The 24876-nt window shown below is 34.1% G+C and overlaps 1 protein-coding gene across 8 annotated transcripts; it reads right to left on the minus strand.

Moving 5' to 3' along the window:
• Positions 1–63: 63 nt before the first annotated feature.
• Positions 64–20852, minus strand: LOC114318503 (small RNA degrading nuclease 5). 8 transcript variants are annotated; one of them, XM_028265408.2, is made up of 14 exons: positions 20640–20852; positions 17548–17604; positions 17397–17462; positions 13827–13960; positions 13625–13737; positions 13216–13344; positions 13005–13075; positions 6451–6510; positions 5993–6048; positions 4669–4729; positions 3754–4021; positions 1431–1612; positions 1030–1322; positions 64–397 (listed from the first exon to the last, which is right to left on the minus strand). In XM_028265408.2, the coding sequence occupies exons 1-14, from the start codon at positions 20739–20741 to the stop codon at positions 274–276; spliced, it is 1716 nt and encodes a 571-aa protein (XP_028121209.2). In that variant the 5' UTR covers positions 20742–20852; the 3' UTR covers positions 64–273. The 8 variants fall into 8 exon arrangements, with proteins under 8 accessions (XP_028121209.2, XP_028121208.2, XP_082777441.1 ...); XM_028265407.2 differs by having other exon boundaries at positions 13005–13096; positions 20640–20839; XM_082921315.1 differs by having other exon boundaries at positions 17548–17618; positions 20640–20826.
• Between the last annotated feature and the right edge of the window lie 4024 nt (positions 20853–24876).

Genomic DNA, 24876 nt, shown 5'->3' on the forward strand with positions numbered 1-24876 from the left:
TGTTTTCCATAAATGACCAAAAAACAGTACAAAGATGAGGAAGGAGAAAGAAGAGCAAAGAGATTAATGAAACATACGCAATTGATATCAATGTGCCTTAAAATACAGAACTTGCCCAGCTTCACTTTCATTGACTGTTTAATTAAAATTGTGAAGGCAGGGTATGTATGTATCACATTACATGTCTAATAAATAAAATAGTTTATACTGCATTTCTTCACCACAAGCTTTGTGAAACAAGAAACAAGACCAAGGCATTTGCATAACGATAACTCAATGCTTTACACCCACAAAGCACAAACCTACTTCAGCTTGGGCCTGCAGCTCTTCCAAGACCTTTACAAGTTTCTCACGGCACATTGCAGTTTCATTCTGCTCTGTAAGCATTTTTCTCAATCTTCATCCATGCACAAGCAGAGAGAGAGAGAGAGAGAGAGAGATTTCAACGGTCAATTAAAAATTCAAAACTTGAAAGACACAGAAGGAGGAACAAATAAGAAACAGAAAAATAATTTTGATATGAGATTTTCCTTGATCGTAACATTTATCATATAACTAGAATTTCATAATTCATAATTAGAAGTAGAGATGCCAGAGGACAAGCTATAGAACTTGAATAAACAATAAAGTTGAAACCCTAACATGTTAGCATATTAGCATGTAATGAAGAAGTTAAACAGTAAAGTTGAATCGAACTTTGTATATGAGATAATTGGAATCATAATGCAAGGGGACGGATAAAAATGGGGGAAAAAACATTTAGAAAATGACTTACAGTATTACATATTTAATTTTGAGAAAATAATAAAAATAAGACGAATGGCATGATTGTTTCTGCTCCCAACAATGGAGATAAAAGGATAAAATATGCAAGTAACATGAGGCTTCGAATAAGCACAAACATATATGGTAAGGATAAGTTTCTTAAATCACTACTTTATTTTTTTTCTAAACGAACAGCTGAAAAAACTGGAAAGTCTTTAGAAAGCATGGCATAGTAAAATTAATACAAGCACAATGTATGCATACCTATGAACAACTGCAGTGTCCCCATGACCAGTGAAAATAATAAGCATGGCATTGGTAGGTAAATTGGAGTGGACACTTCTGATTCTAGCATCCAAGCGAGTTAAAATGTCCTTTAGTTCAGAGGTTACACTGTATTTGATGCCTTTTCTGCCAGTAGACTTGTTACATGTAAGCAAGGATATCATCTCCGCAAGCCTTGTATTTAAAATCTCCATGTCCTCTGCTTGTTTCTTGAAATAGGAATTTAATTCTGAGAAGTGGGCCCAGACAAACTGTACCTTCTCATTTCTAACCTAAAATGACATCAAACAATTACAAGGGTAAAACTATGAGTACAACCAGTCCATCTTCAGCCTTGCTTTAAGAAATCTTGAACAACAAACTCTGAGCATAAACATTACCTCTTTTCTGGCCTTCAAAAGGACTTCATCATCGGAAGATACTGGAATGGTATGCGATGACTCCGAAGCATATCGCTTCACTATGGAAATATTATCAATCAAAGTCGAGGTTTTACCACACTCGCTTAAAACTGTAAGGAGCTTCTTCCGCATGAATGATGAAGGAAAACCAAAATGGGGTCCTAATTCCAAAATATCAAAACCAAAGGCATATAAATTTTGAGAAATCTATTATAGAAAACAAGAGAAAAAGCATAAAAAAGAAAATGAAAGGAGGTTATTTTATTTTTTATTATTTTAGGACTGATATAGAGCTATTATAAAGGAAAATAAAAAGGTGTCAAACTCCTAAATCCTTGTCTGGAATATAAGCAACACATGCTACTTTCCTACACTCCATTACAAATCCAGTTTTCTTCCCCTCACTACTGACCAGCCACTTCATGCCTTACGCACCAAGAATTCAAGTTATTGCTTTATAATTTTATAACATGAATAACTGTCTAGAAAAACTGTAACTGCAGGAACAATACAAACAGGACTACTGTTGCTTGAATAACATAAAAGATCTGTAATTCCAAAAACCTTGGAGTAGTGCTTCAGAATCCATTTATCACATAAAAAGTAAGTTAGCTCAGAGAGGATGTGATAGCGACAGAATGATGCATGAGTAACATAAGGACGAGGAGAGTTTACAAAGGAAAATTCCTAGATAATGGACCACTTATGTATGTACCTAAAGAAAAAGAAGTTAGAATTATTTAGGACTAATGTCACAGAATCCATGTTTTATGACTTAGAATGCCCAAATACCAGAAACAATATACAATTTCACAGATGGAGTTTTGCTGAGGTGAGGAGTCAACAATAAACAAATGAAACCATCAGGGAATCAAAAAATTGATCCATAGTTTACAAGACAAAAGGAAGTGGTTTCATCATGGATAATCAATAGAAGAAGCTTCAACAGTCTTTTATTTATTTGACAAGTGACAAGAAGATTCAACTTTCATCAAAGGAATGAATGAACAATTGGAAATTCCAACCTTTGGAGAGCACTCTGCTTCTGCATGCTTGTAAACTCTGGATAACCTTTTCCCTTACACAGACACGAAGATACAAAAAAAAAAAAAAAACAGTAATAGCTGACCTACATAGACTTCTTGTGCGGAGATGTGGCCTCAATTTTGAGATTTTTTGCCCTTCAACTGCTTGTTCTACTCTACTTTGTCTAATTGTTAGTCCCCTATTTCCTTTGGGAGAAAAACTTTCATCCTACATACTCTATCTACTTCACATGTCCAGATCAATTACCTTTATGTACAAAGAAAAGAAATTTGAGTAAAAGTCAAGCATGGAACTCATTGAATAACATTTAAAGCAGAGACATATGCAAAGCATGAAATAGAGGAACTATTTTTGTAAGATGGTCTTATATAAGCTGTTTATGGTTATGATAAAAGTGATGACATTACATGCCCATATATAATCACAGCATCTGTACATATCAGGGACAATTAATTTGTCAATAATTGAAAATAGTCAGGCAGCAACTAGATGACAATTGTGATGATTGATCAATTTAAACACCTTTTCTTAAGATGCATGCACAAATGATCTAGTACAAAAATTTTAAATTTAAAAAAAAAAAACAAAAACAAAAACAAAACAAAACAAAACAAAAACTGCATTGATCAACTCATATAAAATCATGCTTGATTTATAATGCACATACAAATTAAGAGCTGATATTAAGCCGTGCTTGCACATGTTGGTATAATTTTTCCATTAGGCTCCTCTGTTCAGAAAGAAATAGATAATAGAAAATGGAAATGGCAGAAAGTAAAGTGAAAGAAAGGAAAAAGAAATGAAAATCTATTTTCTTGCATGCATTTGAATAGATGAAAATTTTTATAAGAAAATGACGGGGGAAAAAATATATTCACTACATAACAGAGAGTTGTGGAGAGAAACATGGGCAAAAAGGAAAACAAAACAAACCTTGTCAAGATTTGTGGGAAAAAATAAATTTCCCTCTATATTTTTCAAGAAACTATTAGCCTAACTAACAAGCTAATTTGAGTTGTACAAGAAACTTTGGTTTCCATTACTTTCTAGGATTCTCTATCTAAACAAACACGTAAAAATTTAAAAAAAAAAATCTTTTTCTTTCACTTTCCTGAATTTTCTATCTAAGCAAACTGAGCCTTAAGGTTAAATGGCCCTGGTTGACATATAATGAAATCTCAAGTTAAGACCTCATATCAATCAATGTTTCAATTGCAAATGCCAATATAAATGCACAAAAAGATGGACCACTTACCATTTCTAATCTTTAGCAGTGCCAGATCCATGGCAGCTTTTGCATCTTCAATACTATCATGCCCATTTCCTGACTCCTGTATCTCCCTAGAAAGGAATCTTCTGGTGAGCACACGAAGCGCAATTTTGTAGGTTCCGCCGCGACGGTGCCTGTATAACACTGCCGTGTCAATCACCAGATCATGAGATATCTTTAATGCCAACAAATCATTCTCCAAGGAATGTCCAACTAGAATGGTCTCTTTGTAGACCAACTGCAGAAATTCTTCCTGAAAATGGGAAGCAAACAAAATAAATTAAGAAACAGCATTTAAAACAAAAAATTGATCGGCAGACATCTAGATAGCACAAATACTTCTATAGCATAGTACCCTTACTAGATACCAATATGCTCAGATAAGTGTGGATACATTTCTAGTACTTCCTACAAATATCCGTAACTACACATTTTTCTTTAATTTTTAACATGTGACCAATACCTTTTAGATATGTTTGGACATGAAAGCAACAAGACTAAGAAATTGTGACGAGGCCTTTCTGCTGCGGAACTTAACCATAATAATAAGAGAAACACATAATAAGACTTCTGTATACTTGAACAATTTTGTAAGAATTGAGACATGATGAGAGTAACCATGTAGCACCTAGTTCGGACAATGCATCAAATCAACACAAATCCTACTTTCTCACATGGAGTTCATCAACAGAAAACTAGAAAATTTAATAAATTCATAACAGTCGTTTATATGGTGCAAATGAATATATGAACAGACACATATTTCCCACTGTATTTATATCCTTCTTTTTTAGATTCATCTTACCAGCACATCTACATCATGTCTCTGTACTTAATTCGCAGGCACACATGGTAACTCAATTTAGCATAAAGAAAAGGGAGAAGGACCCATCGACAAACCTGAATATCTTTAAGACTCGTTGTCACCCCACTCAACATTTCACATGTGATTCCACTGTACCTGCATAACCCAACAGTATGCTTAATGGCAATGAAAATTGAATCACTAAGTTCCACCATACAAAGCATTTGAATAAGCTGGTTCACAGCACAGTAATACATATTGAGACATCATAATTTTACAAATAAAAAGAAATATAGCCAGGCAAAAAGTACAAAGCTTGCAATACAAAAGTTCATAAGCAGGTTTATGAATCAATAAATTCCATAAAATGACGATAATATCATTATCCTACATGTATTGTTTTCTGTTCATCCCATTTTCTTTTTGGTTTCATGATCTAAATGTAATATATTTTTTCTTCTTAGCATATTGGATTATTCCCCGGTTGATTTGCTTTCAAATTTTTCCCCACAAATTTTGAAGTGACAGACAATGTTTTTCAATCACTTTTTTCCACTAAACTATATTCTAACCACGTGTATGTTCTCTGCAGGTTTCTATTATATTAACTGTGTTTCTTTATTTAAGTCATTGAACCGTGTTGCTTTTTTCTTTTCTTTTTCCTTTTTTCTTTTTTTGATAGGCATGAATTAAACTCAAACTTGAGTCCCTTTATTGAAAGAGTGACCTAAGCCGCTAGCATGTGCCCTAGGGGACATTTCTTTCTTCCCTTTTCTTGTCTTTCTTTCTTTCCTAGCATTTATATGTGCAACCTTCATATAGCATTGTGGTTTCCTTTCTTAAACTATTCTTGTACACTCTCACAATGTCAATTAATGTTTATAAATCTTTTACTCTATACTTAAATCTATCATTTTTGCCATTTCCATCTACTTTAGTACGCATTTTTTTTTTTTCCCCATCGAACATTGTAATGCGTAAATTGTAGCTCATTTTAAACCTACTAGAATGTGGTCATTGGTTTTTACTTGGGTTCATATAGCATTCGTCCTATATGTAATTGACTATCTATCAGTGCCTCCAGAAGCATGCCTGGAACTTTCCAGCATCACATCTTTGTGAGTTTCACTGAATAAAATGAGCAAATATTATAGCATACAAACAACAATCAGATAACTTGTCATCTACCATTTGTATACACTAAAATAATAAATGGAGAAACTACATCTTTTCAAATTCGAGAGACAGTATGACATTGGAAAGGAATATAACACTTAAATGGTCCACTATGACAATAGAAAAAGCAAAGCAAGTTGTATGACGTTTAGATTAAAAAACAACAGATATCCAGAAAAACAAAAGAAAAAAACAGACATTATCATCTACTGGCCATCTAAAAAAGGTTACAAATGAATATACCTAGTGTTGTAGTCAATGATAATGTTTGATGGTTTGACCAGTTTATCTAACACTACCTGTGAGAAATAAAAAAGTAGGATTAACAAAAATTACAAGGAAAACACTAGTAAGAAACCAAAGAGGCCTAGAAATACTGATTATGCAGCAAATAGATTGCCACACATTCACAGATCTAGACATATCACAATCACAACGCGAGCTTCAAATTGCCAAACCCCTCTTGAAAGATAATACACCAATAACCGTGTTAATGATAATGATGATGCTTGTGGCTGTGGTGGTGATGATGATGGAGGTCGTGATAATAAAGTAACTAATGAATTATATAAGTCATTGCAACATGGTGGGACCATGGAAGAACCAAAGTGTAACAGGAGAATCTCTTACCGCTTCCCCTTCCACCCGAAATCCAAAAAGGGAAAAAAGTAAAACAACCAATGAAAATGAGGTAGACATACCTGTCCTTTAATATCAACCAGGGTCACTCTTGTGAGCTCAAACCCCTCACTTGTGATACACTATCAACACAAAGAAAGCAAATAAATATATAAACACAAAAACGTGGGCCAAGATAAAATGAGGAATGACTTATCACAATTAGAATAAATCATAGTCCGATAGTATATTGACAAACTATTTACATAGAAGACAATTCAATCCTGCACCACTAATCTCTATTACCATGTTCTGAAAAAGAGGAGAGCCATTCAAAATTGGGGCAGTGATTTCTTAGCAAGTAAACTAACATGGTTTCAACACTTCAACCTTGGGTTAGTTAGACTTCCCTGACATTGATTGTGAATTGAGGAATAAGAATAAAGAAGCTGTTAATGTACACTAAACTTAACCCACTAACCTAACCCACTACATCCACTCCACTAAACCTAACACACTTACCATCTCCACTACCACCCACCACCTCCACTACCATCCACTACCACCACTCACCTACCTCACACCTCTCCTATATAATAGCTTGTAATATACAAAATATATATACAACAATCTTGTAACAATACATCAATCAATAATATACATCAATTTATTTTACATGGTATCAGAGCTAGGTTAAGAATCTAGTATTTTCGCTTCACCGGCGGGCGGCAGCCTCGCCTTAGCCGCCCGCCGGACCTCTCATCTTCCAACTATTTCTGATTACTCTCTTCCATTGTTGCCGCAGCTACTCCACCACCGAGCCGAGTAAGCCGGATTTTCATCCATCAAAACCAACACTGAGGCTCTTATTCTGTTCAAGAAGACGACAGAGAACGATCCGAAACAAGTGACTCAACTCGATCTCAACCAACCCAGGTACCATCTTGCTTTGCACTCCCTTGAGGACCACTGCCTTCAGCCGTGATTCGACCAACACCACCTCGCTGCCGTCATCCACTTCTCCACCACCACCTGCAGCTTCATCTCCGCCGCTGACATCTCTCTCTCCCTGCACCAGCCACCGACGGACTCACAAACAGACCCACTATCCCTCTCTCTCTCTCTCTCTCTGGTATATTCCCTCTCTCTCTCTTTTTGTCCCCCACCATCATTGTTTCCACCACCCACTTTAATTCTATCCATTCTCACCCTCTATCATTTATTTTATTTTATTTTTTTTTATCCAGAACTTCGAAGTTTCATATATATTATATATATATACCAACCTTCAAAACCAGCCCACAGTTTACCTCAAACCCACTCATGACTCCATATTATACATAAAAAAAAAAACAAAAAAAAAAAAAACAAAAAAAAAAAAAAAAAAAGACAAAAAAAAAAAAACTTATGATTAAGAGCACTAGCACACCACCCATGACTCAATATTATACATATCAAATATATATGATCAGAGAAATGGCAGACAACCATGGGGAACCCATATGCTCTTCTACGTGCACTGACATATGTTTTTTTTTTCATCCCTTTTTTTTTTTTTTTTCCAAACTTTCAAATATCCACTCTACCCTAATATATCTTTTTCAGGGGCACTACCCCCTACTTTATTTTGAAACATTCATATTTTTATTTTATTTTTATTTTATTTTATTTTATTTTTATTTTTTTTGCACACAACCAAAAAAAAAAAAAAACAAAAAACAAAAGAAGGCAGAAGACGAACTGCACACCAAACTCATTTTATTTATATCGGGGCTCACCCCGATCACCATTTTACACCAAAAAAAAAAAAAAAAAAAAACCAACACACATCGGAACAGTGGTATTTTTTCTTCTCTACTCTGCCGCCGGTCTCTTTTTCTTGCCTCCGTCCTGGGCGGTCCTTGACGGTGTTGCCTCCGTGTTTCCCACTCCACTGGGCACGATCACTACTCCCTGCTCCTCCACTGCAGCATATGGCGGCCCTCCAAATCGGAACATCACGGTGGCCTTCCGCTTCAGCTCCTTGTTTTCTGCCCTTAGCACGCTTATCTCTGCTCGCGCATCCTTATACATGCGTTGGAGCAGAGCCAGCTGGGAGTTTAATTGCTGCACCTCATTTGTCCTACTCTGCAGCCGGTGCGACAAGTTTGTGACCGCCGTCATGGACTCCACACACGCCTTCAAAGTATACTGATTAGCCTCCACATCCGTTTGCACTGCCATTTTTTGCTCCACCGACTGCATCGGAAAGTTCAACGGAGCAAACCCAGTGATGTTTGGTTGAGGTTCACGGGACACCGCACCAGTTTTCTCTCTTGTTGACTCGTTGAGGTCTGGAAAGAGAGTGAGCAGACTCCGGGAAGACGAGGCCATTTTCTGGGCAACCGAGTATTACAGACTATCTCTCGCAACAGAGTATTACAGACTCTCTCTCTCAGCACAACGAAGAGTTTTTCAGAGAAATTCGCAGGTTTTTTGTCTCAGCCTCTGCCTCAGCCTCAGCCTCAGGTTCAGTCTTGGTTATATAGCCGAGGCAGCCACGCGCATCGCGCGCCTCTTGACGCTCGCCGACAACCTGGCACGCCTTTTCATGGCACGTCTTTTGATGAATCGGGCACGCCTTTTGATGGCACGCCTTTTGAGGGTACGGGCACACCTTTTGAGGGCACGACTTTTGAGGGCTCGATATCTACATCCATGTATATTTTTTGGGCAGCCTATATACACACTCATACAGTGTCTTCTACACCGGTCAGCTTTATCAATCCCTTTGTTTCAACCTCAAATAGGTTTCTATCTTTACACCTATTTGAGTTTGAGGGGGGGTTATACACAGTATCATGTATAAGTCGCTCATGGCGCACTCCCTAAGTCGCCCCCTTGGTGCACCACCACAACTCCTGCTACAACGGTCCGACATGACCCCATAAACTGTCTTCTACAACGGTCTGACACGACCACACAGTGTCTGCTACATCGGTCCGACATGACCCCGTAAACTGTCCTGCTACATCGGTCCGACATGACCCCGTAAACTGTCTTCTACAACGGTCCGACATGACCCCATAAACTGTCTTCTACAACGGTCTGACACGACCACACAGTGTCTGCTACAACGGTCCAACATGACTCCGTAAACTGTCTGCTACAACGGTCCGACACGACCATACAGTGTCTCCTATCCCATTTTTTAATTGTCAGCTTATTTTTCTGTTTTGTTACTCTCTCCAAACTCAAGTTGGCTAGTACCTATCCTCCTTGAGTTTGAGGGGGGCTGTTAATGTACACTAAACCTAACCCACTAACCTAACCCACTACATCCACTCCACTAAACCTAACACACTTACCATCTCCACTACCACCCACCACCTCCACTACCATCCACTACCACCACTCACCTACCTCACACCTCTCCTATATAATAGCTTGTAATATACAAAATATATATACAACAATCTTGTAACAATACATCAATCAATAATATACATCAATTTATTTTACAGAAGCTATCTGTGAGCAAGCATTGAAGGGCCTTCCGTGAGCAAAATAAACAACCTAGTTTTTTATTTTTATGTTTTTCTAGTAAAAAAAAAAGTATAATACCATAAGAAGTATATAAAAGTAAATATGGAACTTTTGGGAATTAAAATGTTCTTAAATTCTCTTTGACCTGATTAGTTATTACATTATCTCTGTTGAATTTCATTTTCTGGTTTTTCCTGAATCAGATCTCGTGCAATTTTGATGATATATATTGGCTTTTATACAATCATTTGCGAATTACACTTCTTTTCTTTTCGAGTTTGACATCTTTGTACATCATATATCTCTGAAATTTTGATCTCTATATTTTCTTGGATAATTATACATGAAAAAAAATTCATCCAAATCCGAGGCATGAAACTAATTTTTCACAATTGAACAGATAGTAACCACACACAAATGACTCTGAACTTCAAATGGATGTGTCTGCTACCACATTGTGAATGAAGAGCAACTTTAAAGTATGTCCAATTGGAGCAAAAATAGAACCACCAAGTATCCAATCCACAGTAGACATATTGCTCCACCAAAAGCCTAATAATGTCAATAAGGAAATAAGGATGACATGATGCCAAAGTTACTCATGCTGACGATTCTGGGTCTCATTTAGGTCAAAAAGTTCCAGTTGAACTTGAAAGTCACTGATTATCATAGAAGAGAACTTAAATTGAAAGGTAGACGCAACAAATAACTCACAAGGAGCACATGGCAACACGATGTACAGCATGGAAAGAAGAGAAGCGCCAAATCAGCAATTTTTAGGGCACTGTTTAATGAAGCTTTAGGGTTTTTAATCATACTTTTGTGTTCGAATTTCTCTTCTTTTTTTTTAAATCAGGATTGTTGGATATGTTTAATGATGTTTATTAGGTTTTTAGGAGTCAAAAGGGATTTTGGTAATTCTGAGAATTGATGGATATGAGCTATAGATCATATTAGAAGTTAAATATTGCTATTGGGTCTTAATGGAGTTTTATTAGGTCTAGATTATTTTGGTTGTTTAAAGTTTATGGGTTTCCTAAATTGTGAATCATCTTCCTAACAAAATTAGGAAAACCAAGCAACCTAAAAATATTTGTGTAACCTGACTATACAAGGTTTCCTAAAGGAGAACCAAGGGGGTGGTGCCACCTGAATGAAAAGAAGAACTCTCTCATCATTACATCAAAAAGCTTATGAAAGGCCTCTACAAAATCCAAAACTTGGTTCAAGAATAGAGACCATCCTCAAAAACCAACTATGAAAGAAAGACAAAAATATACTATTTAATTTAAAAATCGGTTAATTCTTTCTCATAAGCAATCTTATATTCCTTTCACCCCACACCAGCACCATTAATGCTAACGGAACCAAATAGCAAGCATTCCTCCTCTTCCCAGCGCTCCTCTCCAAGAGCGAAGAAGCTCACCCTCCAAGGTAACACCAGGCCCACTTGCTGCAACTTTTCTCAAGCTAAAATTAGAAAGCATAAGCTAAAAACACCCAACCATCTTCTAGATAATCAACTTTTTTCAACTTATTTAAGTTATTTATGCCTCATAAGATATAAGCAGAAGCTACGCCAAACACTTTGGCACAAATTTCTAAAACAAAATTAAATAAATAAAGCTATAAGAAACCCCAATAAACTACACCAAACAGGATCACCCACTCAACCCCAAACAAGAGAAATGGCAAAGACCATAGCTCCAATGTCTACAATGGGATTAACTAACGTTGCTCAAAACTATGAAACTACCCGATAAACAAATCATCAATAAAATAAAGGACGAATTACACTAACAGTCCTTATAGTTTGGTATTTGTGTCACTTTGGTCCTTAACCTTTCAATTGTGATACATTTAATTTTGAATTTTGAATCTCGTTTCAAATAAGGACAATTGAAGACATTGTTGCTCCATTTAAAGGGCAAAGTCATCATACAACTTATTTTGCATTGGTTAACTTATATATTGTTTGAAATATAATAGCCTTTTTTTTAGATGAACAATGTTGGAACTTTTTCAATTATAAAGTTCTATTTTGTCTAGTTTTCAAAATTTATTTTCAAAAAAAATTTCTAAGAAACTAAAAATTAAATTGGTGAAAAAAAATTACAAACACATCATTTTTATATAATTTTATCTTTTGGGAGGGTAGAAATAAATTTTTAAAATAAATTTTTTTTGCTATTTATTTTTATTAAATTAGTTTTTATTTTTTCAAAAGTCAAACATGGCGACAACTTTGATGTCATTATTAAACCAATTCATTAAATCAAAAAATCCAAAACTAAAAACATTTCATATATTAAACATATCAATTATGCATTAAAAGCCTAATAACCATCCATTATATGATAGCCATCCAAAAATATTTGTTAACAACAAATACAACTATCTATTAACCATCCAAAAATATCAACAAAAACAACTAGGCATTACATGATCATCATCCAAACACATATTAAAAATTAATTTGATAAAAAAAAATAAAATAAAATAAAATAAAATAAAATGTAAAAGATTTATCTCTTTTATATAATTTTATCTTTAGTGAGTAGAAATAATTTTTATAAATTTAAAAATAATTTGTTGACATTTATTTTTGTCAAACTAGTTTATATTATATCAAATTGACGACTTTGCCCTTGAAATGGAGCAACAATGTTTTCGATTGTCCTTATTTGGAACGAGATTCAAAATTCAGAGTCAAATGTATCACAATTGAAAGGTCAAGGACCAAAGTGACACAAATCCAAAACTACAGGGACCGTTAGTGTAATTTGCCCTAAAATATATATAACATTCTAATGTTTTTTGTATCGATTAAGAGGCATAACTATAATACACTATGACTCTTACAAACTCCAACAACTACTGATCACCGAAAATACTGGAATACAAGATATTTAATCGTACAATATAAATACAATATCTCCCTTGCCTATATGTTTGCCTTTGCAAAGTTCATAGCTACAACTATAGAACACCTATATGAGATTAATGTAGCAAATATGTTTTAATATAGAAAAAATGTGAGAAATTTTGGGCACTATATTTTTGTCTAGTGAAACCTTCTCTAATATAGAAGTAATGATACTTGTAGTCTTACCATCTCACAATCAAGAGCCAAGATTTCATGGGCAGGAGTTCCTGAAGGAGCAGGAATAGTGGAAAGAAAACCTGCAATTTGTAGATATGACCCTAAGGAACTATTCAATGAGTAAACAACAAAATGAGAAACGAAATAAACATACACAAAGAAAATGTACAATTCACATGCCCAAATGAAAAGGGAAATCAACATCTAACATTCTTGTCACCTTGTTGGACGTTATGATACCCATTATCTTCTAGTTCCTGCATTGTAAGTGTGTAGTGCGTAATAGGGAATGGTATCTCTTTCACAAGGTCAGTAAATGATGCGATCTCTAAACCAGAACTAATAGCTCCTGCATGATGAGGATAATGATGACATAAAATTACATGGAAACATACCAAATTGAGTAGTGTAAAGCAACGTATACCTGCTTTCCACATCCAAGCAAAAACTACAACACATTAGGACTATTATGGAAGTGCTTCTTGCTTTACTACTCACACATTAGAACTAGCACCCTAATAAGAAACCAATGAACCTCATAAGCTACCTAATTTCCTCATTAAACTGAGAGGGCATGAAAGTGGAACCTTTGTTGACAAGAGTGAAAATAAATGAAATTGGTGACAGACCTTGTTCAGATGTCTGGCCAGGTCTCCTCAAAACTGAATCGGCTCCACCCCTTTTTCTTTTTGTCTTGCAGGTAAGGAGTGCATCTATAGTCTGCATCCCATCTGATACACAGCTAGCACAGAACAAAGCGCAATAAACATAACTGCAGTATAATACACAAAATGTTTTTAAACTACAAAAGTAAGGAACACGATTACCAACCTAAGAGCTAAAACTGCCCTTGGGATACCACAGCATTCTTTAAAACTTTTAAGTATTTTAGACTCTGACAAGTACAAAGCTGCATCAAGGCCAGGGACAAAAAGCATAACCACTTTTGGAATCAGGGGCTTGTTCTGCATGTCAAAAGAAAGCTACTTCAGCATCTCCAAGAATACACAAGCATCTTACAAATCAGTAAGCTGAGCACCACAATCTATCAAAGGACGACAAGTATCAAAGATCCAGTTCCACCGTGTGCATTGCATTTTGTCAAAGAATGCAATGCAACAGATGCATCACTTCTATCTAATGCTTACCCATTTGGTGATTTATGGTAGAACAAATGGTACGCATGTTACACAAATTTGTGTGCCATGCAAACTAGGGTTGTACAAAAACACAAATCACCCGATGAAATTGACCAATCCGATCCGAAAAATCAACATACAGACGGTTTTGTGAGAAGGAACTGTCGGCTACAAGAAGTCTAAGTAAAAAATCTCAATTTTTCAGACGGGCAGCGGGTCAATGAATATTACAACCGACAAACCCGATCCGACCGATGTACGTGTCATTATTTTATTTGCAATCCAGATTACACTTATCTACAAGCCATTATGACTTGACAAAGAAGTCCACATCTCATAGTTGTCTTCTGACTCTCTTCTAAAGCATTCAATTCCCACTCTCTTCTCTTTCTTCTCTTTTCAATGCATTCAATTCTCATTTTCTCTCTCTCTCTCTCGTGCATCAATTCTTTCTCTCTCTTCTCTCACATGCATTCAGTTATCTCTCTTTCTTCTCTCCTGTATCTCCTCTCTCACAGTGTCTATTCTCCCTCATTAGCTCCTCTCATCATCCCATCTCCCCCAAAATCCTAACCTCCTTCGATCTATCTCCCCCAAAAATACCCACTTTGATTATTAAATTTTTGGCACCTATCTGGTGACTCAACGAAGAAGGGCAAAAACCTAGACTGGGTTATTCTTAGAGAGTTGATGTTGAACAACATCCAATCTGAAATCACTTGCAAAATGAATGAACAATTGTTTAAGTGGTAGAACAACCTTTGATTTGTGGTCAGTCTCTTTGTTTTTTGTTCTTCTATGATTTCTTCCTCCATCTGGGATCATTTCTTGAAAACCCCTTTTGTTTTTTATTTTTAGTGATAGCTTCTTCTCCTTCGGCAATTGAAACCCCATTTATTATATTCTTCCTTGTTCTTCTGTGTATGATTTTCTATGACCCATGCAACTCAACCGAAACCGACTGCAGAATCTAATCTTAAGAACGGTCGAGTTTGAACACCACATCGGTCGATAGTGGGTGAGAACATGTTCAACCCACCATGGTCAGATCGGTTGGTGGGTTGATAGGAAAGCCGATCCGATCCGACCCATGAACAGCCCTAATGCTAACCCTCTACACAGATAGTGTTCAATCTTAGTATAAAGCATCAATCATTCCATAATACATCCATATTCGGTGGTCCACTAAAATAAAATGATGCAGGACAGCAATAGGAAGCCCTTGGTTGATTTATTGTTGAGTAAAGAATCTAAAAGGCTATGAAAGTTTTAAGGTTTTAGGAAGTAGAACAGAGGTTGTTAGCTTTCTAAAAGGAAAGGGATAAAATTGTGTGAATTACAAGGTAATAGGTTGTTCGAACTCTAACATGCCAGAAATTTTGGACAGCAGATATATCTATTAAGGTTGGTGCAGCACAACTTGAAGCCTTGAGGAAACTTAGGCTAAGGTTGCTTGTGATGGGTTTTGAAGTTTAGGGCAGAGAAGATTCCCCCGTTAAGATCTTAAAAGGTTGAAGCAAGGATAGAGGATTTTGGGGTTTGAAACATAAAAATAAAAAGTGTAATTGGCTTCAATTTAAAAGAGGCAGCATACAGGATCTTTAATCAGTGTGCTGGAATTCTCAAAACAATGTCTATAAGGGGGGATTTTGATGTGGAATTAAAGGCCACGAGGTGGGGTTAAGGTTGATTTGAGTTAGGTATGTAACGGTTTTGGTGCAGAAATTAGGAATAATTTTGTGTGAAGAGAAGCAAAAGGAGTAGAAGATGAAGAACAGAGAACACAAAATCAAATGACCCATATTGTAGTCCGTCAATCAAACTACAACCCATGGGCCCAAAATACAATCCATGCCCTACAAATCTGAAAAATACCAAAATACCCTCGACTCCTAAAACACACCAAACGTAAATAAAAACATACCAACAGCATATTAACTTAGGCCTAGTTTGGCTTATACTATATAAGTCAAAAAGCCAAAAAGTTACTCCAAAATCCAAAAAGATATCACTATTCACCAAAAAAAAAAATTTAAAAATCAATTTTCTTCCCAAAAAGTACAATTTGAATTGATGTAAAGCAGCGGCTGTGCAGCAAAAATGAAATGATTCGGTGTGATTTTCACACACACCGTTGTTCGTCCCATGGGGGCCATTACGGGTCCCGTTTTGATAATCTGAACCGTTCAATGTGTAGAAATCGTCGAGTACTATATGTCTGCAAAAAATCACATTGATCGGATATCGATAACTATATGATCAAATCAGTTATATACAACAAATGGATGGTGTTATAATAAATGATTGAAAAATAAATAAATCTGATCAGATAGCTATCGATATCCGATTAACGTGATTTTTTATAGGTACATAGTGTTCGACGAGTTACACAGATTGAACGGTTCAGATTATTAAAATGGGACCCGTGATGACCCCCACGGGCCAAACAAAACAGTCCAATGCTTTGTACAAAAATTAGCCAATAATTTCCAACTCCAATACACTCCAGCCGGTTGTACGGCTGGGGCCCACCCCTCTCTAATCATTTCTTACACATTTTTTTTATACAATTTTTTAATACACATTTTTTCATAAAAAGTCAAAAAGTTAACCCAAACCTCCATATTTTTTTTTTTGTCTTTTTTAGTCCAAAAAGACAAAAAGTGCACTTTTTTATAACACACCAAACCAGCCCTTAGTGTAAATGCCACATAATACGTCCATATTCGGTGTTTTTTTTTTATTTATTGGCACTAGGGTGTCCAGATCAAAGCCCGACTAATCCCTAGGGGTGCACAAGCTCTCGACAAAGAGTTTCCCGCAAGTGCACCACGGTTAATTCAAGGGTTTTCTCCCAATTTGATGGCCCGAAGAATTGTTAGCACCTAAAGGGTTTTCGATCCATGAACCTTGGTGGGAGCACACCCCCAAGACCCAGGGCCTTGCCACTAGGCCAACCCCTTGGGGTTATCCATATTTCCATATTCTGTGCTTGAATTCTCTGTTTGGGCAACATATTAAGAACCCCCCCCCCCAAAAAAAAAAAAAACAAAACAAAACAAAACAAAACAAAAAGAACTCACTACCATGGATGCTCTCTTTTTGAGTGATGTGGAGCCAATAGACTTAGTTTTGGGCTTCCAAAGTGGATATACCTCAAGTAACCACACAATGGTTACTACATCGTTCATGACAAGAAACCCAAATATATGCTATTCACAACAACAAATAACATGAGGTAAAAGAAAACTGTGTTCATTACTTTGATAAAAACCCATGAAGGCATGAATCCTTCAGCTAGCACCCATGTGACAAGTCCTTGAACATCCTGCTCCATCATGCAATTGCATCAGAAATTCTAATTCTCACAGCAACTGAAATTTTCAGATATTTGGAAAGTTGCAGAAACTTACTTGCAAATTCAAAGTTGAGCCGGGTTCAGGTGTCTTAAAAGTAACATCTGCTTTCCCCTGCATGACATACACTATTAAAAAAGTCACAAATTGTTAATTTTCAACAATAATTTTAAATTTTGTCACAAAAAATGTCACTATTTATAAGTTTTAGCAACAATTTTAAAAACCATCACTAATTTTCAACTTCAGTGACAGTTTGAAAAATTCGTCACAGAAAAATGTCACTAATTGTAAGTTTTAGTGACAATTTATAAAAACCGTGACAAAAAAAAGTCACTGATTGTCAATTTTTAACATGTACTAAAAATCGTCACAAAAAATTATTTCTAGCAACAATTTCACTAGGACTTAATTTCAATAGGACTTTATGGGAATTAAGTCCAACTATTATGATCTATTGATAGTTTACCCTATTCATTTGCCATTAATTAGTCAATATTATAAAAGCATGCATCTATTGCCAAACTAAGGCACCAGTTGATTGGCTTTTTTTGAAAAGGTAAAGATTTCACTAAAAGTGGCCAATGGGGCTCAACCTATATGCACTGGGAGCATACAAAAATGCTCAAAATTTAGCTATCAAACATCTACAAAAGAGAGATTTCCTAAAAAAAGTCAATAAAAGCAAATAATGATTGAGAAAAAAAAAAACAAACAAACAAACAAAATCTTCAAGCCAAAAATAAAAGCTACATAAAAGAGTCAACTTGAGCCTATGCATCCCCAAATCAGCTTCTTCAAAACTTTCTTTTCTTATCCCTCCAAATAGTCCATATAACACATAATGGAGCCACCTTCCAAGCCTCCTAAATCTTTTTTGAGCAACCCCAACCCAACTCTCATAAAAATGAACTAGAATACCTGACATCACCCAATTCCCCCAATTCACTCAAAAAACAAAATGAGAAAAGCAAACTTCAAAGCTCCCCTGCCACCTCAAAATACAAAAGAAGATGATTAACTGATTCCTCAGCCTTTGACTCCTCTGACACCAATTTGGAAGCATCTTCCCCCTCTTTCCCAAATTGCTAATGGTCAAGATGGCATCCAAAGCAACAATCCAAAACACAAAAGTATATATATATATATATAGGAAACTTTTATGGGAACCCTAACATCCAAATGCTTCTCTAACGAAAAGTGGCTTGAGAATCTCCTTGAAGAAGATTGTGAAATTATTTGATAGAGAATCTTCCCCCATTAACTCTCCAAACCATCCTTTTCCTTGCAAATTTGAATCTTGTCACCTCATAACGGACTAGCAAGAACTCCACCACAGTCTCAACAATGCAAACACAATTCTAACCAGAGTTGTGAAGTGTTGACTTCTAACGATCTCTAGAGCCCTAAAGCAATACATATCTAGTCTTTGACTAATTTAAATTTAAAGAGTTTTCTAAACTAAATTAGTATTAGTTTTCATTAATTTTGGTTATAAATGTAATAATTATATACATAGCAAAAAAAAAAAAGCACATAAAATATAAATAAATAAATCGTATACCCATTGCATCCATGTCCTGATTTTTTTTGAAATCACTGGCCTTGTTTGGTTTGGTTTTGGGAGATAAATTTTCAAAAAAAAATTTGGAGAAAGAGTTTAGATATTTTTTTGGTTTGTTTGGTTATATATTTTGGAAATAGTTTTGGAGTATGGAAGTTTGGAATGATTTGATATTTTGTTGTAATTGAGTAGATGTGTGTGAGAGAAAAAGTGATTAAGAATGAGAGAAGAGAGAGAAAAAATGATTGATTGATGTGTAGGAGATAGAAAGTGATTTTGGAAAAAAAAAAATTCAAAATCATTAAACCAAACAAAATTTTAAAAAAAAAAATTCCAAAATTTATTCCTCAAAACCAAACCAAACAAGGCCATTGTGTCCCGTGTCCATGTATGTATCTGTGTCCGTGCTTCATAGGCCATAGGGACCTTGCTCTTTGTCTCCACCTGATATCCTCCATCAAAGCAATTCTCCCTGATTTAGCCATGGCCTTCTATCTCAACAACATAGCTTCCTTCAATGACAAAATCCTCTGTTCATCCTTCACATCATCAAGGCAAGAGATGGCCCCTAATACTTTAGTCTTCTGATAAGCAAAGCTGCCCAACTCTTGCTGGATCCGTCTTCTCAAGTCTTCTTTTAGAAGTTTCTTCTTCCTGGCTATAACAAAGCTTGGAGTTCTCTTTACCCTATAGCTCCACCACCACTCGCCCACTTAATCAAGGAAGTTCACTTCTTCAAGCAACATGCTCTCAAATCTAAATGGAGTGTGTTTTATTTAACCCGCAATACATCTAGGAAGAGTAACCTACACCACATTTGACAAATAGTATTCCCAACTCAACGAGATGGAGAATCAATCAATGCGAAAAGGGATGGATTATCTTAATTATTACACCAAGTATACTTAGCTCCTCCCAATGGTAAATAAATTAAGAAAACTCCAAAGGGCACCTGAGAAACCTCACGCGAGGCTGAATGAGCACCAATTCAACAATCAACTCCACTTCAGAAATTAAGGATCTTACCAAGCAGGCTCTTTTATGTTTTGTGGCCAACATTTTCAAATAAGATATTTCAATGGGTATACAAAATCTGTATAATTATTTCCTTACAACCAACACTAACTTAAGAAGAATAAAAATAAAATAAAAAAATGAAGGAAAAATAAGAAATTCACTTTAGGCTCTATTTAATTGCTCAGAAAACTGTAAACAAATTAATGAAAATAAAGTTTTTCTTCTCTCCTTTATGGTCCAAAAAAATAAATAAATAAAAATCTGGTCTAAGATGAATGATAGGACAATTAATCACTGTATTTATTCTTTGTATCATTGCTTTTTCTTCCAGTTTCCAAGCAACCAAACAGAGCATTATTTCTAACATAAACACATAATTAGCAACAGAGATAATTAAATATCGAGTCAAAAAAAAAAAAAAAATCCATCCAGTTAGCTTTTTTCACACTTATCAACCTAACTTCACTAATTTCAAGGTGGGGGGAAAGAAAAATCGATTTTAAACTCGTCGAAGAACCATTGTAACAGTAGAAAAGTATAAATCACATGAGAGTGAGAGAAAGAGTACTTGTGGGCCGTAGACATCGAAGAAAGTCGAATGTTTGTTGCTATTAGTGGAATTCTCTTCTTCAGAAACTTGGGCTTCGAAATCGGGGTTCGAAGGACGCATTGTTTAATCGAGTTGCGAAGAAAGAAACCAGCGGAGAAAGAACTCAAAACAGATGATTTGCTTGCACCGCTAGGTTCCCTAGTTTGCTGCGTTCAAGCCTTTAGCTTTTAAAATACACCTTATTTTTATCTTTATTTTTATTTTTATTTTTCAAAGCCCTAAAATTATGAGTAAAATAGATATTAATAAATAGGGAAATTACACTTATCATAAATAAAAAATAATAATAAACCTCACATTGTTAATATAATTACCTTAATTTTTCTTTTAGTAAAGATCAAAGTGACTAAAATTAATGCAAATAATGATTAGACAATAAAAGAAATAGAAATAAATGTACATATTAGTTTAAAAGATATGACAATATCATCTTATTTTCATTTTTTTATATATTTATATTACTAGCATTTATTCATGAATTTCTCTTCGTCTACTTATTTGTTACTCAGGAGGGATGTTATTAGCACTTGTCTAAATTCTTTAGAACTCCCAATTTCTTTCTTTTTGTTATTACAATTATATCCTGAAGTAAAATTACATTAAAATACATCATTTAATGGAATACTTGCCTATAAATAAGAACTAATACTCTACAATATTGTACCGCCACCCCCACCTCCACCTCCACCTCCACCTCCAATTATATGTATTCCACCTTTTTAAATCCTATAACCAACTAACATAAACTATAAATCTGTTACTCTTCATAACCATCTTAAACTCTGAATGTATCATCTTCATTACCATCATAAACCCTCATAAATCAGAAACCTTGAACCAAAAAGCTCTTTTCAAGTCCAATGTTTTACTCTTCATCAGTTATTTTACCTTGTAGAATAATAAAGGATGATGAAAACAATTTTGATGAGTCTAGCATTCCATTAGTAAGTTTATCTGTATTGCATTAATATTCTTGGTTGTTTTCAATTGTTGTTGATTTGTTCAAACTGTTCGGTACTGGTTTGCCGATTGTCAAAATTATGTTCAGTAACACAGAACTGAACACAAACATTTAGTTCAATATATGGGTTCCGAACAGTAATGTAGATAGTCGGTACTGGTGTGCCAAATAGTTTGATTTTTGTATCTTCAACAACAAATTGTATGTTTCATGAAGATTTTACCTGAGAGGAATTCCCAATGAGTTTTCTGCAATGGTAGACATATTCGACGAGTTTTCCGACAGTATTTTTTGGACATCGTCAAGTTGATTCCTCGTTTCATTGAGAGTTGATAGAAATTTCATGATAAATCATCAATGCAATGTTCTTTACTGAGGTAATGATGTTTATTGATGCAATGATCGTCAGTGTTCTTTTCAATATGAAATGGACGGTCATCAAAATGAAAATGAGAGAGGGTGTGCAAAATTAAATGGGTGTACCATTGGGTATAATAATTTTATGAATATGGTAAATTTGATATTAAGGGCTAGTTTGGCAACCTTAGAAAAAATCAAAAAGTTACACAAAAAATTCAAAAATTATCACTATTCACAAAACAAATATTTAAAAATTAATATACAAATATTAATACAAATAAAAAAGTTGGCCCAAATGATGGTACTGACGTAATGAGTTCAGTTAGTGACAGAGAAAAAAAAATTAAAGTAGAATATTCACTAAATCTTAATAGTAGAGTTGGGCCCATGGGTCCCGTTTTGATAATATGAACCGTTAAATATGTAGAACTCGTCTAGTACTATATGCTTGTAAAAAATTACGTCTATCGGATATCGCTAACTACATGATCAAACCAGTTTTGTATAAAAATGGATAATGTTATAGTTAATAGTTAACAAAAAAAAAACTAACATGATCAGATAGCTATCGATATCCAATCAACGTGATTTTTTAAGAGGATATCGTACTCGATGAGTTCTACACATTAAATGGTTCTGATTAGAAAAATGGGACCCGTGGTGGGCCCCCACGGGCCAAACAATACCATCAAATCAAAGCCCGTCAAAGAGACAATATTTCCTCATTTACTCACTCAGCGGGCTCCTTTGCCAATCCGTACGGCCTCATACCCTATATTCTCCTATACATTTATTTATACAAATTTTTAATACACATTTTTTCATAAAAAGTCAAAAAGTTAACCCAAATATCTATATTTTTTTTCCTCAACTTTTTAGTCTAAAAAGACAAAAAGTATACTTATTTAGGATACCCCAAACAACCCCTAAGTGGAATGTTCAAAAAAATCTTATTGAAATTTAGAGTTTAGAGCGGAGGCCCAAAAAAATAAAGAGTCTAAAGAATTTAAGCAAGTGCTAACAGCAGCCCTCTTACTTTAATTTAAATTATTTTATTATGTTCCAATAAGTTCTATAGGTGACATAAGCGAGATTAGTGTTCACATTGACAGTTTGAATGTTTCATGATATAAACATCCGCACTATCAAATTTATTTAATGTGAATGGTCATATCACAAATTTACCAAGGGTTTTAAAATATTTCTAAGGGTAAGATTGTTCATAAAATACCTTAAATATGATAATCATGATTTGGATCATCAAATGTCTAGGATAATTGGAATTATTGGAATATAAAAATATCTTATGAACTAATTGGGATACAACTTGAAAGAAGATTTTATAATAAATTCCCCTACTAACAAATTATTAATGAAAATTAACTTAATTATTATGTGAATTAAAATTTTAAGGAAAGTAAGTCTAATTATCTCAAAAGTATTTAATTAGTTATAATTTTTTTTTTTTAAATATCAAGAGAGGTGAGTGTAATTCACATAACAACTAAGAGTTTAATTACATTGGCTTCCCATAAAGTTTTAATTCACCTAATAATTAAATTATTTTTCATAAATAATTAGTTAATCGTATAAATAAAAAATAATATTATCATATGTTTTTAATTTGAATATATATTTGTTTTTATTTATTTTAGTATTTATCAACTATTAGTTTCAATTGTTTTAGCTATACTAAGGCCTCATTTGGAAATATGTTATTTTAGTAAATTTTTAATTTTTTATGAAAATATATGCAGAAAAATAAAGAGAGTGATATGACAACTTGTAGTAACTTTTTGAATTTTTAACTAAAATGATTACTCCCCAAATGAAGCCTAAAAAGGACATCAATGTAATAATGTCAAAAGTGTAAGGTTAATTATGTTTTCCTGTTTTCCTCAAACCTCAAGGGAGGTTGATATAATTTACCAAAAATTATTCTATGTTTTTCCGAAAATAATAATAATTTTCATTTATGTATTTAATAATTATATTAGGGTAAGCAATGCTACATACACTAAAAACATGCATGTTGAAATATCAAGATTTTTACCAAGAATGTAATATCTTTATAATTATTCTATTAGGACAGTTAAAAAATAAAAAAGATCAATTGAGTTACATATGTTATCTGATGATTTAATCTATATAATATATTATGAAGTTATATAAAATGAATTTAGTCTAAAATTTTATGGAGTTTGAACAACTACAAGAAAAAAAAATATTTATCTAAAAAATTGTTGTAGTTCACTACCAAACAAATGGAAAATAGAATGTTATTTTTTCACTCTTATGTTTGCGTCAGTTTTTTTTTTTTTTTTTAAAGATAAAACTAAATTTTAAAAATTTAAAAACATATTTTTTGATGTTTACTTTTATTAAATTTATTTATTTATAATTTGAAAAAAAAAAACGAAACAACAAAGATTAGTCGGTTTTTCCCCAACTAGACCCATATGGCCGAACATTCATCAGATCGGGTTAGGCAACACTAAATAATAAGAGATTTTATATTTGTCTAAACCTGTCCCATCCCTAATATCAGACCTCTACATCTACCTAAGCTCAACCCAAAATATAATTATAAATCTCAAACTTAACTATCGAGATATATATATATATATATATATATATTAAACATTTCATTATTAAATTCAACCATATATTATATTTATTAAATAAACATACTGACATTATTATTAATTAAAAAATTTCTTAAATAAATACAATCACATATCACTATAAATATGAATTTCAATAAAATCAACAAAAATAAAATTTAAATTATAATAAAAATATATATTTAATATATTATAATAAATTGATAAATTAATTTAATAAAAAATTTGAATGGAGCTAGGTTGAAAATAT

The sequence above is a fragment of the Camellia sinensis genome, chromosome 3, assembly GCF_055761805.1.
Source record: "Camellia sinensis isolate YWXY chromosome 3, ASM5576180v1, whole genome shotgun sequence".
NCBI classification, from domain to species: domain Eukaryota; kingdom Viridiplantae; phylum Streptophyta; class Magnoliopsida; order Ericales; family Theaceae; genus Camellia; species Camellia sinensis.

What these genes read in the sequence shown, in the direction of transcription:
- LOC114318503 (XM_028265407.2), bottom strand. Translation starts at nt 20,741, where the DNA reads ATGCGTCCTTCGAACCCCGATTTCGAAGCCCAAGTTTCTGAAGAAGAG. An exon ending in GCTCAACTTTGAATTTGCAA is followed by an intron (nt 17,463 to 17,547) that starts GTAAGTTTCTGC and finishes ATGATGGAGCAG; the next exon opens with GATGTTCAAGGACTTGTCAC. An exon ending in ATCATTGACTACAACACTAG is followed by an intron (nt 4,730 to 5,992) that starts GTATATTCATTT and finishes TGGGTTATGCAG; the next exon opens with GTACAGTGGAATCACATGTG.